We start from the raw sequence: 16,143 nt of genomic DNA, 5'->3' as shown, positions 1-16,143 counted from the left end.
CTACTTAGTACTTCTCAAGTAGTTCTTTATAAGCTTTAATTTCGAGAGCGAGCATTCAGCAGAAACCACACTTACTGGTATTATTAGAAAAATGAAACATGTGGTAAGCACATCAGGAGAAGACGTAGAATACCCATGTATCACTAAGAATAAAGCTATTTCCCGAATTGTTCGAAGCTTGCCTATTTCAGCAATATAATCTCTGAATACCAGTATTTGCCGTGGAAGATCTGAGCTTACATTACTACTGTACTTTATAGCAAAGTCATATCCAGATTTCTGAACGTGTTCCTCAGATGCAGACAACAATGGTTCTGGAGTGAGAAAAGAAAAGCTATTGAGCATTTCAGTCATTCCGTTGAAACGGGTGCTAAGTTGTGACACAATACAATCCAGAATAGGATAAAATTCAGTGACACGAAATGTATCTTCCGATACATCTAGTCTACTTTCCGTAGCCAGTTCCTCAAAATATTTCTTCGCAAACATTTTGCGTTTCTCTTGAAATGTTTCTGAAATACTCAATTTCGAGCACATGTCTTTTGTGGATTTTACAAGCTTGTCATACTTTCCCCGAAGATATTTCATTTGCTGAAGTGATTTCTTCAGATTTTTTCCTGCTATTTGCAGATCAATATCAGAAGACTGCAAACTTTTGGAAGTTACATACATGGATATTAGGATCTTTTCCCAACTGATTAGGATCAACACAAATTCAGATGTTTCTATCTTCTTTAATGCCTCAGCTACTCTCAACTCATCTGGTTTCTTATTTCTCATACTAATCGCAGTAAGGAACTTTTGAATATCAGCAATTCTCTCTTTCATGCCACCAACAGCAGTATGTTTTGTTTCCCACCTAGTTATACATTTTTTTAAAGAATTTCCTTCTTTAATTGTGAAGCCATTTCATCACCAAGAGCTAAAACTGACCATCTTGGAGCACTAGAACTAAAAGAAAAAAAGGAAATTACCTTGAAGAATATAAAAAACAATTGGAAACGTATGTGGAGACTTCTGCAGCATTAGCAATATCAAGATTCAGATTATGCGCACAGCAATGAACGTACCGAGCGTTTGGAGCAGTATTACTAATTCTTGCTTGTAAACCACTATAAACTCCGCTCATCACTGATGCTCCATCAAATCCCAACCCTCTGTACCGTTGTATGTCGATTTGGTTGCTGAGTAAGATATCTAAAGTTCTAGGCACCATGCTTATCTAATGTATAAAATCCTACGAAACTTTCTTAAATTTCTAATGTCGACAAGCATTAATAGGCGTATTTGGGCTCACTAGAAAAAGTTGTTTTTCTAATTGTTGGGCATCCTTTTTCCATCTTTCTCTTACTCTTTATGGCCCCCCAGAGCCAATGGCCCTCCCGCCCTGCAGGCCGTTAGTTACGGTTTTTGGCCCGTTCTATATATAACAAATTAATTAAGGGGACAATACTGACAAATCTCAAAGCCATACGAATAAATATTATTTCTAGGTACCCTAATAGTAGACATTTGTAATTGAAATGGACCCACGACTCATTTTTGTTTTATTTACCTTTTGTGTGTAGTTTTGTTTATGTAATGTAGTGAACCTGTTTGATGCTCCTTTATAATTTCATGCTCGTATCATATATGGAGCAAGAAAATTTTGTCTTAAAGTGGGGCCCCCTCGAACGGCGGGGAGCTCCCTTGTGGGGGGGGCAGTCCCTCATGCCCCCCACAAGTTACGGCCCTGGATATGTATGCTGCTGTATTATCATGGGATCATTACAGGCAGGTAGCCAGCCCAAAAATGTAAGGTGTGGCAGTAGAAGTTAGGGGGACCCGACCCAACCATATTATACTTCATTTGCAAGCCTAGCGTGAAAATTTTAGGGAGGTCCGGCCCCCATAGACCCCCGTGGAAACGGGTCTGGGTCAAGGTAGAACAAAACTAACCCTGCGGGGCTTCTAACCCCCTTCGCTCGCTGACGCTAGCTCAGCTATGTTTCATAACGTAAGTAAAAGTAAAATTGTGTGTGCAAAGTGGAATAAATACCATGGCCTACGTGACATTACGTCACGCTCTGGTGGTGGTGCAATTTCAATGTAAATTTAACCTCACCCTTTGGGAAGACATGATATTTAATTGGCCGTATTGTTTTGGTCATTAATGAGTAGTGTGTAGTTTGCAACACTTAACACTTCCAAGGCACTATTTTGCGCAGTAATGCTATATTGATGTATACGGATGTAGGAAAGAGCAAAACAAGCATCAAAATAAGAAATATTTGTGATTAATAGTGAACAGTGAAAGCCAGAAATGAAATAGGGATAATTAATTGTAAGTAAGGTGTATGAAAGTAAGCACAGGTAAGTTGTAATACAACGTTGAAAACAGATCCATGTGGGCCGCCATCTGCAGCAGTTTATCTGATATAGTTACTATATGTCAGTTGATAGATCATATCGATCGTAACAAAATGGCATGCTTAAAGGTAAATTCTGATGCGTAGTTTGCGAGAAAATCGACAAAAATGAACTTTCATGACACTAAAAAGTTTCTCGTTTGTTCCAATAATAATTAATAGTTCTGCTGAATCAGATTGCTTATAACTATTTATTAACTTATACAATAAAAATACTCTATTAAATATCAGATCTTGCCTTTTCCTGACAGTGACAGTCATTGCTAACAGCGGCACACCTACTTTTAACAGTTACACTCACATACTACTTTAATATCTTGCAACATTTTGTCATACGTATTCATAGGCGCCGACTTTTGAGGGGCAGGACACTTTTGGCCCCCCCCAATATTTAAAGGTGGGGTCCTCGCCCCTCCAATATAATCCAGTCGCGGAAGAATTAACATCAAGAGCAAGAATTTCTGTCAAAGCTTCGTCGTGCCTTTAATTAAATATTAGGATCATTTCTCTTATTCAATAGAAAACACGTCTTCAAAACTGTATTTAATAGAGCACTGAAGCTTCAACCAACACTCTGGCAGTACCGATATGACAAATGAAGATTAAGATGGTGCGTAAAGTTGCAGTGAAGTTCCCAAATTCTGGACTTCAATTTGTTTTATTGGCTTTAGGCAAATTTGACTTAGGTCGTTAATTTCGCAGCGGAGCGGATGAGGCGGAGTAGAGGACCGAAAATTCGGGGAAGGGGGGGGGAAGCATAGGGGCTTCATCAAACAGTTGATAGAAAACGTCTGAATATGATGATGTTCATTGTTTGGACCCCCCAATATTTTCTTCAAGTCGGCGCCTATGTACGCATTAATACGACTTTCACCAATGTTTGTATATTTTTCCCAAAATCAAAAACCATGGACAAAAATATATAACATGAAAAAATGAAATGAAATCTTTAAGTTTTACGTTCTACATTATACCGGTTAGGCTAAAGGAGACAGTGATGATGAGGGATTATGATGATGAGGAATGAATGAAATCGTGGAATGAAGAAAGTGGGAGGAAACGGGAGAACCTTGAGGAAACCCACGCACATGGTGTTTGTCCACAACAAGGTTCACTTGGCGCGAGCTAGGATCGAACCAGGGACCCCATGCACCAGAAGTGAATGCTCTAGCACGGCCACCCCGGCCCCCAATATACAGGGTGTTTCAAAAAACAACACCGATAACATTTGGGAGGTGATTCCTGATACCAAGATAAGACAAAAAGTATAGACCAACCTGGGTGCATAAATGCTTCCTTTTGGAGTTATAGGCTGCCGAAAACATGAAAAAATAAAATTCAAAGGTCCATAGCTCCAATACTGGCTAGTTCATGCTCCTTTGATTCACGTGGTTTCGTATTCGATTCCAGATAGAAGAGTAAAAAATTTGAACCCATTACGGTGATTTGTATTCTACCTTAAACTGTAGATTCATGTCTCGTATTGTATCGGTACTCACAAGGGACGCTAAAATTCAACAAACAACAACAGCAACTGTATCTTAACAAAATAAATATTAAAGATTTCACATTAGCAGTAGAAATCAACTCATACGTTCTTCTCTCTTCCTTTATCACTTCTCTCCACCTAGCTGGTTCTATATTTAGGGCAACAATTCAAATTTCTGGAAATTTATTGAACTGCATACCGATCAAAGCAGAACGATGAACTTTCTGAATACCACTTACAGCGCACCGACTGCTCTATATTTACATAAAAGTGTTTTCTTTACCAAAACACAAGGATGACAATCTTAGTATGATATTCCCAGACCAAACCACAAGAACGACAATCTTTGTATGAGATTCCCAGAAATAGAATTCACAATCACCTGGTCCTATAACTAAGTTCATTGACATTACATGGCTAATGCTTTTAACACCGTCAATATCTAATCTGGTAGGATGCATATTGTCATGTAATGCAATACGTAATTAGTCTCTAAGGAGGGAAATAATCCTCTTTCTTGGCAATAACCTGCGGTTGTGAGGCGGGGTGATTGGCATAAATGGGCTCAAATGCATTGATTCAAAAGCACGCTGTAGGTACTGAACGATAGTGTTCAACCCATTAAAATTGTTTTTACTGCAAATACAATAAAACAACTAAAACTCTAGTCAATTGTTTCCCACGTAACGTTTATACTTGAACAGTAAACTAGTATAAATTTTATGTTAGAGTAAGTTTAAGTTTGATATTTTAATAATCGTAGAGTATAAATAACTATTTACATCCATAAGCACCCAACGCAGGTGGATTCATAAAGAATCGAATTGAACGTAATACTCCCACAGGTCCGCAAATGACGCGTCTATCTTAGTTATATTTTGCAGATAGCTATCAAGGATCGCATTTAACGCACTTGAACAGGTGTTTTCTCAGGTTTCACAAATGACGATGTCGCAAATGAAGGGAATTTAAATAGACTTTTTGGAAACATAAAATCACATGTTTTAGATACCGTAATTGAAATCGGAATAAAAACTTGGAAGTTCGGTATGTTTAGAGATCTATGAGGTGCGAGACCGTAGGCTGAGCAAATTATGGATTTGGCTACGAAGCCCCACCTAGCCAAAACTAGTCTAATTACATAAACCTTCAACTGTGCCAACTGCCAAGTCCGTAAAAGAGTTGATAGTTCACAACAACTGGGTAACTAAGAAAATGCTAAGCCAAGAAAGTCAATTGAACGTAACGACAGTCATCATCGTTCATCCCCAAATACTCAACTACTCGCAAGAAAGTCCTCTCTCTTTCAGTCTGCATGGGCCTGCCATTTTCTTCGGTTCGTATTCACCTGATGACATACACTTCCTCATCTTTCCTGGGATCCGCTTTCCTGCTCTAAAATTTACACTGCAAGTAGTGTGGTACAATGCGTCTTTCGCAAACAAATTTCTGGCATATTCAATACAACTTTTTACAGTTATGAGCCAGTCATAATTGCATTCTATTGTTTCTTGAGTATTAGTTTTTAGTGGAATTAGACAGTGATCCTACCACTTATCGTCATATCTATCAGGGTCACCACAAAACAAACAGCCTCTAAAGTAGAGCTACACCAAGGATGGCAACTACGCTTATAAAATACCATTTTTAAGCGTACTGAGAGTCTGTTTTGTCCAAAAGATGAAATTTATGTAATGATTTTGTATTAGTATACGATTTCTTAAACTGTGCCCTAAAGACATCTTGAGAGAAATATACGCATAACGTTTTATGAGCTAAAAAAAATCACCTTTGATCCAAGAATATGATTAATTCATATTTTAAAGCAGGTAATATTGAGTAAAATGGAAATAAAACTCTCATTTCTCTTCGTAGTAAATAATGTATAAAATGCGATCGTGTCTAAGCACTTTTCTATCTGTAACTCATGTGGCAACATCGCATGTGTCGCAATGTGCTCTGCCATCTATTGAGAAAGTTTTACCCTAATGGTGACTAGCGATCCAGCTTAAGAGCAAAATGAAATGCTGGCGAATTTGAACGCAGAATACTTGCAGATGTCTCTTCATCGGGCGGTATTCTAGATTGCGTATCCTTCTTGATTTGATTGAAATTCACATTACTTCCTCCGGTATTCTTGATGTACTCTTTTCCAGGTTTGTCTGTCAGTGCAGCTGCACATAATTCACTCGCTTTCTGAATTCCTTGGCATTCCTTCTGAGATAAATACAATTAAAATCATCAATACAGTTCAGTATTCAATTGTTCAGCCATTTGAAAACAATAACCACAAACAGTTATATTTACACTTACAAGAAGCATAAAAGGCCTACTATGTGTAGACAATGAATAAAGTAAAGAGTGTTTCAAAAGTCCCCTGACATAGGGTAACACTGTTGTTATCAGGGTTACAACAAAATGTAAGATGCAACAATCGTCTCTAAATATGTTTTTAATCTAAAGTGAAGGAATCTTTTAAATCGGTTGAGTTGAATTTGAGTTCAACGTAAGTTTCAGCGTTAAGTATATGAGACGGGATCTACTGATGAACGTGGAATCCGAACCACGTGAGCTCCCGCCGGGAATCGAACCCGGGCCTCCCACGCCAAAGGTGCGTACTCTTAAATCGAGGGGGCGTGGTGGCTCAGCGTTCACCTCCGGTGCTTGGGGTTCCTGGTTGATCCCAGCTCGCGCCGTGTGGACTTTGTGGTGGACAAACACCATGCTCTGGGTTTTCTCGGGTTCTCCCGTTTCCTCCCACTTTCTTCATTCTACCATTTCACTAGTCTCACATCATCACCGTCTCCTTTAGCCTAACCAGCATAATCGTGGGACGTAAAACTTAAAGATTTCATTTCATTTTTTTCTTTTAAATCGGACGAGCCGTTTGGGCTATACACTCTTTATACTCCCAATGTTAATGAAAATGCAACGTTGACATTTACCGGGACCCACAACATAAGAGAATGAAGTTACTGCCTTTTACGCTATCGTGTCGATGGCCAGCCTCCATTTCAAAAATGTCCCCATTCATCACACTCTTAAAAAATTTATCCACCTCCTGATAAATGGCAATGTTGCATTTTCATTTAATATTGGGAGCATAAAGGGTGCACAGCACGAACGACTCGTCTGATTTAAAAAAAAATCCTCACATTAGATTGAAAACATCATATTTGGAGACGGTTTACTCTCTAATATTTTGTTGTAACTCTCATAATAACAGAGTTACCTTATATCAGGGGACGTTTGAGACACCCTGTATATAAGAGGTATATTCAATTCCTCATTGGAAAGGAAACATAACGGTGAACAACTTTTATCAGGGATGTTGAGCCTGTAATTTTGTTGCAAAGTCACATAATTACTCCGTTTATTATTATGTCCGCCGTAAATGACCACCAACGGCGGCCATATTGGATTTAACGACCTTCCAGATCGAATATTCTTGAGGACTTTTTCAGGTTTGCTTAGAATGTGTTCAGCATCATTTTGGCGCATGTTTCGTTTTTATTGCAATTTGTTCAAGGTAAAGTGTCTTTTTTATGTACGTTGACTGGACTATATAGTTTAAAATACAGTGTGTGTGTCGAAGCTTTGATCAATGTTTCTTTTGTTACAATATGATTACCGAACTTCAACAAAGCACATAACATAATAAATTGAACATATGATTTTATTCTTCGCTGCTGAATATTAATAACCTACATGTTACCTATTCCTTCAAAAATTGGGAGAATTCTCGAACTTGGATGGGGTGAATTTCCCCCTCTAATATGTCTGTATAAAACACTGCTAGTGTCTTTTTATCACTAGGACAAATGATGGTTGGTTGGTTAGATTTGAGTTTACGTCCCTTTCAGCAATAAAGTTATCTCAGACGTGTATTTACAGTTTAACGTGGGATCCGAACTATATGAACTTCTGCCGGGAATTGAAAGTGAAATGAAATGAAATCTTTGAGTTTTACGTCCCACGATTATGCCGGTTAGGCTAAAGGAGACGATGAAGATGAGAAATGAATGAAATGGTGGAATGAAGAAAGTGGGAGGAAACGGGAGAACCCCGAGAAAACCCACGCACACGGTGTTGCCGGGAATTGAATTGTAGAACAAATGTACTTTTGTGTGAAAGTAGAAGCTTTTCTAGTCAACAAACATTTCGACACAAAACATACTTATATTTCAAAATATTCAATATTTATTAAAATATTCTCAGAAAAAGGTGTTTGGAATTATTCACTAACAAAACCTTAAATATTCACTGCAAAAATGGGTGTGTGCTTTTTATTTTAGAATAATATTTAACTAGGTACAGTGGATTTAGTATATATGAGATTGCATTATATCTCAGTAATATCTCAGAGATTGCATTAATATGTCTAGGGGCGGCTCTGTAATGTAGTCACAAGTCACGTGCTTTCCCAATTAATACGAATAAAAATAGTTAAGAAAATTGTTGTATAGGAATGAGGAACGGCCGGAGAAAAAGTTAGTTATTTTAATATGGAGTTAGCAATTCTGATTGATGTCTATGAGAAATTTGGTAACAGTGTAAGTCACGATGCTTAATACTACTCTCTTTCCACGTGTCCTGGTTTGGCTCTCTCTAGCGGTCGCCTGCCTCATAGAACAGCCCTTTAAACATTTGCCTTTACATACAACGTAATCAGATTTTTTTCGTGACGGAAACAAGAATCCGTTTCAATTGGCAGACAGGATCGCAGGAGAAGAGGAAATAGGGCAGATTTAATCCTTGAGGCTGTGCTGACGCACTCAACCCGAGTGAAGTTTAATGAACTTGTTGTGCTTCTCGCACACACTAGAGAATGATATATCAAAGACGAGAAGAATCCACAGTACAATTTTGATTATTTATTTGTTCGCGATGCTTATATTCAAATTATTATTAAGGAAACAATAAGAACACTATCTTTCTGTGCTTCACAATTTCGGAATTGAATTACAGCTGGTTATGTTTTCGTAACTTAGAGAACGAATTAATGTTCTTAAACTACATTTTACGAGGGGAAGCTGGAACAGGCGCGCAACCAGATGGGAGCTAGGGGGCCTGCCACCCCCAAAACTTTTCCTGGCCCCTCCAGACCTTAACACAAAATGCTACTATTAATACAAAGAACACAATTTAGCTATTTGTAAGAGAAATTTTAATGATTTGGGCCCCCCTAACATATTCATGCCCCCCCAAACCTCTGTGGCTGGTTGCGGGATTGGCTGGAAAGTTCATGAAATCACCAAGAAGAAATTTACCTGGAAGAACCCTTTTTAATACACTTCATGTATTCCCCAGAAGCTCAATACACTTTTCACAACGATGTTGCAACATTTCTACCCCTTGCAAACAGGTCATGTCCTGTTGTGCAAACCAGCCCTCCACCTCCGCAATGAGTACCTCATCGGATGCAAAATGTTTGCCTTTGAGATGTTTTTTGAGATGCGGGAAGAGGTGATAGACGGAGGGGGCCAGATCAGGTGAGTAAAGTGGGTGAGGTACACAGGTGAAGCCCAGATCCACCAGCAATTGCATGCTTTGATTAGCCTTGTGGGAGGGTTCATTGTCCTGGAGAAATTGAACACCATTGCTCACTTTTCTCCGACGTTTTTTTCTTCAGAGCCTCCTTCAGTTCAATCAAATAGTTGGAATAAACCCTAGCATTGATGGTTTCACCCTTTTTAAGATATTTGATAAGGATGACACCGTCCTTATCACAAAACATCGATGCAAGCACCTTCTCAGCTGATCTTTGGCTTCAGAACTTCTTCGGTCGAGGAGATCCACTATGGCGCCACTCCATGGATTGCTGTTTAGTCTCTGGATCATAGTAATGCAGCCATGTTTCATCTTGTGTCACCAGACTGCGCAAGAACCCATCATGGTTTTGAAACTTTTGCAAAATTTCCTGAGACATCTACACCCGTGTGGTCAGCATTCAAACATTTTGGGATCCATTTGGCACTGACCTTCCGCATGTACAAATATTCTGTATTATGACATCCACATGCTCATGCGATATCCCCAAACACGCAGCAATGTTTTTGATCAATATGCGCCTAGAGCAGTGCCCACGGCCCTTCTCCCAAATGGTGACCTACACGTGCTGTTGGGTCCGGGAAGAGATACTGAGTACTTCAGCGTGTACGTGGTACCTCAACACGTAAAAGAGAGGTAGTCCCGTATTGCTTGGACGATCCTACCGGGAGGGGAGAGTCAGATTCCTGCTTGCTAGGAGGACCAAACGGAAACGGGAAAGGTCCAATCCCAGATACCTGGGCAACGGTACTAATTCCGTGAACGGGAGGTAACCCTGTAGGATATGGGCTGGCTCCAAACTCAAATGGTGACTTAACACGTACCATTGGATCCGGGATGAGATGCACAGCATCTCGACGTGTGTGTGGTACATCTACACACGGCGGTTGCCAGTTGAACGATAGGGGTAGGCAGGGCCGGGACACGAGCCCCCTCGGCCATTGCCTGGGGTTCCCGGATTGGGTTGGACTCTGCCGGGTTGTGATCATACCGTGGGATTCGGTAGCACATGGGAACTAATCCCAGGAACCTGGGTAACGGTGAACTTGTGCGGGAGGTGAGCTCGCCTTATAACGCTCGGGCACCATGCCTGCAGAGTATGGTAGGGCCTGACTCGCTAGCAGGACCGCCTCCACCAGTAGGTTAACTGGTAGGCATTCAGGACTTCGGTCTGGCCGCGTAGTGGGCGTCCCACTCCCTCAGTGAATGGGGGTCACACACTTACGTGTCAAGATTAAGGGACAAATCTTGGCGGTGCACTTATGCACGTGGACTTAAGTCCAAGCACGAGCAACCACGGGCGGGGTGCGTTACATTCTCGCGGAACCCGTCCATCAAATAGACCGAACGGTCGCGGGCATGTTCTCCATGCATGCAATTAAGCGTGGATTAGTAGACCACTAGCATCAACGTGTCCTCCATGATCATGTCATGCACTTTGTCGATGTTTTCCGTGGTCACTACACTTGAAGGCCTGCCTGAGCGAGGTTCATCTTCAGTCTCACAATGACCAGTCTTAAAACACCTCATCCACTTCGCTACTGTTGTATATCTAGGAGTATGTTCCCCCAAAGTATCCTACAAAGTTTTGTAAATTTCCATAGAGGATTTGTCTTGCAGTACAAAGAATTTAATGGCACTGCGAAGCTCATTCTTCTCGAATATCCTTAGATCCTCCGTCATATCTTCTTACAGAACCTGTAACAAAGGAAATAACAATGATAAAATGATCATAATACGGGATGAACTGTTGCCAACGTTAGCGACAAGTCGCTAAATCTAGCTGATTTGGAGACGCAGATAGCGGCAAATTTTTCACAAAAGCAACAAACGACCTTTTTAAGGACTTTTGAAGTGTCTTGGCGACAAAACTGGCGATTTTTTTTTTTTTTTAATTTTTGATAGTTACTGACCAATTGTCAAGAGATTGGTGAATAAAACGAACGCATATCATTATGTGAGTGCTGCTGGGCGCAATTCGGGCATAGCTTATGTGGTTCATGACGTCGCCACCTGAATACACCATGTGGAAGTCCTCTTATGGCTTGTTATACACAGTTCACATCAGTGGCGGCGTAAGGGTGGGGCAAGCGGTGGCCCCGCCCCGGGCCCCACAGTGTGGGGGCCCCCGACGGTAGGTAAAAAATAATTACTAAGGATCCTTTTTAGCATGAGCCGTAGAAGGGCCGTCAAGGTTTATAATCCATACCTTCCCTAAATGTAAACGCAATTAATTGTCAATCAATATGACACCAAATAACGCATGAAACAACACAAATATCTCTCTAATAAAGCTAATCAATGCTGGATTTCCGTATAAGCTGAAAGCTTCGGGCCTCAATCTCTTGGGGACCCGAAAGGAATTTAAAGAGAAAACTGAATGTAGATTAAAAATAAATAAAATAAAAGTTTCATTATCCTGGAGGATCCCAAAGAAATGTAAAGGAGAAAGCTCTGAATATAGGTGAAAAATCATTAAAGGCTTCATACTCTTGGGAGCCCCAAAAGAATTTTAAAGAAAAAGGCTGAATGCAGGTAGAAAAATAAAACAAACGTTTCAATTTCTTGAGGCCCCCAACAAAATTAAAGAAAAATTTGAATGTAGGTGAAAAAATAATAAAATAAAAGTTTCACTCTCTTGGGGCCCCAAAGAATCTTAAAGGAAACAATGTATGTGTATTTAAATACGAATAAAATAAAAGTTGCACTCTGTTCAATAACCTCAGAGATTTAAAGGAAAAAGCTGAGTGTGGATTAAAATATAATAAAAGGAAATCAAAGTATATTGTGTTGTTTACATTGTAAGGTCTTACGATGCAAGTAATGGGGCCTCGTCTGCTAGCCTGCTTCCTAAAATATCACTGTTTATTTATTCGTATATCATTTCAATAGAAGGGTAGAAAGAAGAGATCAACGTACATAATGCTTTATTAGGGTACTAGCATTATGTTGCTAACTAAAAGCTCTTTGGTGCAGACGCTATAGTCGCTGATTCACTTCTGTCTTTTTTTCTTTTGTCTTTAAAAGTCGAATTTTCAGCGACCGAAACCCTTTTGCATAGCTGTTTTCCCCATTTCTGCTGTTTGTTTTTTGACGTATGAATTTACATTTCAGCCTACAAATTTAGAGTGAAGAAAATGTTCAATAAGAAAACAAGAGTTCCAACTTTGATACGGAGTATAAGTCCTTTGGCCATTTTCGTTCCTCGTAACAATAATTCATTGAAACTTACATGCGCACATTAACGTTCTGGTGGTCACTGTTTGGAGTAATGGAACGTTTGTTGGTATTCTTCAATAGATCTACTCACCGATGGATGTGCTGTAAAATCATATAAAGATTGGTCTGAAACATGAAAATGACACTAGATGGAGTTCAAAAGCAGAAGCTTTAAAGGCACTTTCTACTCAATTGGATGAAATAAATCTGTTGGAAGATTTGTGTGATACTTCGATTGAAACGCTTGAAATTAGAGGAGATACTGGTCTTCTTCTTGCAAGCATCCAGTCATTTATCTTCATCGCTTTGCTATATTTCTGGTCTGCAGATCTCTCATATATTGATCGGATCCAAAAATGCCGTCAATCTCAGGATATGAGTTTCAATCAAACTCTTATTCAGTTACAGAGCCTGGAGACTTGAGCTGGGCAAGGAAATCTTATCCGCAGCTGAAGGAAGTTGCAGGATATGGAACATAACTGTGGTTACACACAGCAGAAGAAGAAGATGCATGCCTGGAGAAGCAAAGAATGAATCCCTGACTGCACAGGCCAAAGTGAAGCGCTCTATCAATGAAATTGTAGATGAGATGAGACAACAAATGTAGGATCATTTTACTCAGATGCATGAACTGAAAGACAGAATTGTATTCTTGTGTTCTATGGCCAACTTTGTGCAATAGTTAGATGATGAGAGCAAAGAAAGGCTAAAACCATGTTGCTATGATTTCGGTTTGTTCTACCCGAATGACCTGGATGGCTGAAAATTATTTCAGGATTGTAAGGATATAATCCGTTCACTAAGGTGTACTCAGAAAGCTAAAGAACAACTTGACTTTTCCCCACAAGGCATCCTGAAATATGTATCTTCAATGGGGCTTGAAATTTACTAAAGATTGGCAACCGTTCTTCAGATTTTGATAACACTGCCTGTATCTGTCGTATCATGTGAAAGGTCTTTCAGCAAAATGAAATTCATAAAATCATACTTGCGTTCCACAATGAGTCAAGAAAGATTCACGAATCTAGAGATTCTTTATATCAAAAATGAAATAGCATCCACTTTGGATTTTGATACTATAGTTGAGACTTTCGCAGCTACCAAAGCAAGGAAGGTATCATTCTGAATGTTGGTAGAACACAGGCTAATATGGTAGTGGAAGTACTGTCGAAAGTAGTTTCATGTTTCAAATAAAGGCAATAAAATACAAAAGTACCAAAAGAGTAATAAAAAGCCGTTAAGATCTGTCAATTGACTGGTGATAGCTGGTAATGAAAAGTAGGATGGTATAACCCGTAGAAGAATTCTGTGCTTACATATTTAATCTATTATATATCCCCAATTATTCAATATATTCAGGAATTTTTGTTATAATATATTGTAACACTAAGTACGTTAGTGAGTGGTAATGGAAATAGTCATAAGTGACAGAATATAAACATGACTGAACTATTAATTCAAAATAATATAATCATAAAACAAGTGTAAAATCTGGAAACAATAGTAAAAAGGACAAGCATAAGAGAAATATTCTAGTGCTTAACTATTCATTGATACTTCGACAAAAGCAAAAGGGTCTAAATAGACCTATATTATCACTGGAGAGAAACCTTGTAAAAGATGAATGAAGAAGACACGCAGGGGAGAAATCTATTCTATCCATTATTTACGGATAGTTCGGTAAAGGACAAAAGTATTTGAGTATTGTGTATGGTCACTGGAGGAGGGAAACCGAATGTTAAAGTGAATGGGGCTAATTGTAGAAGAAAAATCTAATCAAATAAAACCCATCTAGCGTAAATTCAGACAGGGAGAAACTATGAATAAACAACCATATGAGAAATTGTGCAGGAGAAACACCAAAGGCGAGAACCGAACAAAATTATTCTAGAAAACATACAGCTTACATTTAGAAATCGCATCGATTATATTATTATTTGCAATTTTTGCAATATCAGCTCATTGTTACGTTCCGTACGTAAATTTGACTCTAAATGTATTGTTAGGAGCATTACTTCCACTATTCCTTCTAATTATAGTACGGCTAATATAGGTGATATAGGCTATATACTAGGCTAATATAGGTGTAGGATTATTGATTGTCACATTTTGTTTGTTCTTAAGATTATGCTATTTTTTTCGTGGGTTGTAGTTGCCGTTACACTTGTATCCTTAATCCTTTTTCTACTGTGTCCTTTGTTTGAAAATGAATAAAAAAGAAAAAAATATGCAATGATAGCCTGATCCAGTTTTATTTTTAGATACCAGCCTGAAGGCGGTTCTAAGCATTTGAAAAATAGACAGGGGTTCTGAATGTCACCCCCCTTTGTTTGATATATCCCAGATTAAAATTATCTAAACATACACACCAACGGGAAAGGGGGAGGAGTATACAGAAAGAATGGTTATGTAAATGAATGTCAAACGTAAAGTATCAATCACGATTGTTCGAAAAGGGGCCCCGACCTACTTGACTGGGCCCGGGCCCCAGTTTGCCTTACGCCGCCACTGGTTCACATCACAACCTATTGGCAACGCTAGCGGTGCGTCAGGCCAGTTGATAGTTCAGAACAGGACGAGGAAAAAATTATTTGCGGGTGTTTTATTCGTTTTCCAAACAGAACGAACCACAGTAGTGATGGTCAACTTTTTCTAGAAGGGCCAAAGAATAAGGAAAATTCATTAGCGGGTTAATATAATTTATGAAAATAAGAATTACACATTTGACATCATTTTTGTAATACTGAGCCCTGTTCATGATTGAAGTAGGCCTATTTTATAAACTAGTTTAAACTGAGATGCAGTAATTCTCAGAACTGAAGTTAAATGTTCATCTGTCGGTCTGTTTCTAATACAACTCTTTCGAAGAAGCCCCATTCTACTTTTCATTCGTCACATTCACTAGCCGGATAGAATTTTTCAGGAGCCACGTCTGGCTTTCAGGTAGTAGTTTGCCCATCATTGAATTATGACATTGCGAATAAATTTTTGACTATATTTAGGTGCAGTATGTACTGCTGTGCAATTGATAAATTAAAGTGACTAACGTATGCGACCTGTGTGTTTTCTATTTCGCCTTGATGATGTTTATATATATATATATATATATATATATATATATATATATATATATATATATATATTAAATTACTCATGAGTAAACCCCAAAAATGGATAAGAAGACAGTGTTTCTTTATCAATAAGTAAATTATTTTACTTGGTTTCTCATTTTATTGATGTTGTTTATTGATGATGATGTTTACTTATACATGTTTGTAATACATGTTTACTTTATGTTTCGAAAACAGAAGGAAAAGAAAAGAAAAGAAAGATAAATACAGTGTAAAGAAAAAATGTCGTTTTTTAAAGGCTAAATTTGACAAATAATTGTTTTAGCGACTGTCTACCGACTTTAGGAGCTAAATTTAGCGACATTTTGCCAATATGTGTTGGCAACAGTGGTTCCAGTTCAGTATT

General features: G+C 38.8%; 1 protein-coding gene across 1 annotated transcript; it reads right to left on the bottom strand.

Moving 5' to 3' along the window:
* LOC145672523 (uncharacterized) lies at positions 1-828 on the bottom strand. The gene has a single exon (XM_081741685.1). It carries the CDS (start codon positions 826-828, stop codon positions 1-3), a length of 828 nt encoding a protein of 275 aa, XP_081597811.1.
* Between the last annotated feature and the right edge of the window lie 15,315 nt (positions 829-16,143).

The sequence above is a fragment of the Thermobia domestica genome, chromosome 16 (assembly GCF_964235325.1).
Source record: "Thermobia domestica chromosome 16, izTheDome1.hap1.1, whole genome shotgun sequence".
NCBI lineage: Eukaryota > Metazoa > Arthropoda > Insecta > Zygentoma > Lepismatidae > Thermobia > Thermobia domestica.
Note: the sequence above shows the minus strand (reverse complement) of the source record. Positions and strands in the feature narration are given on the sequence as shown.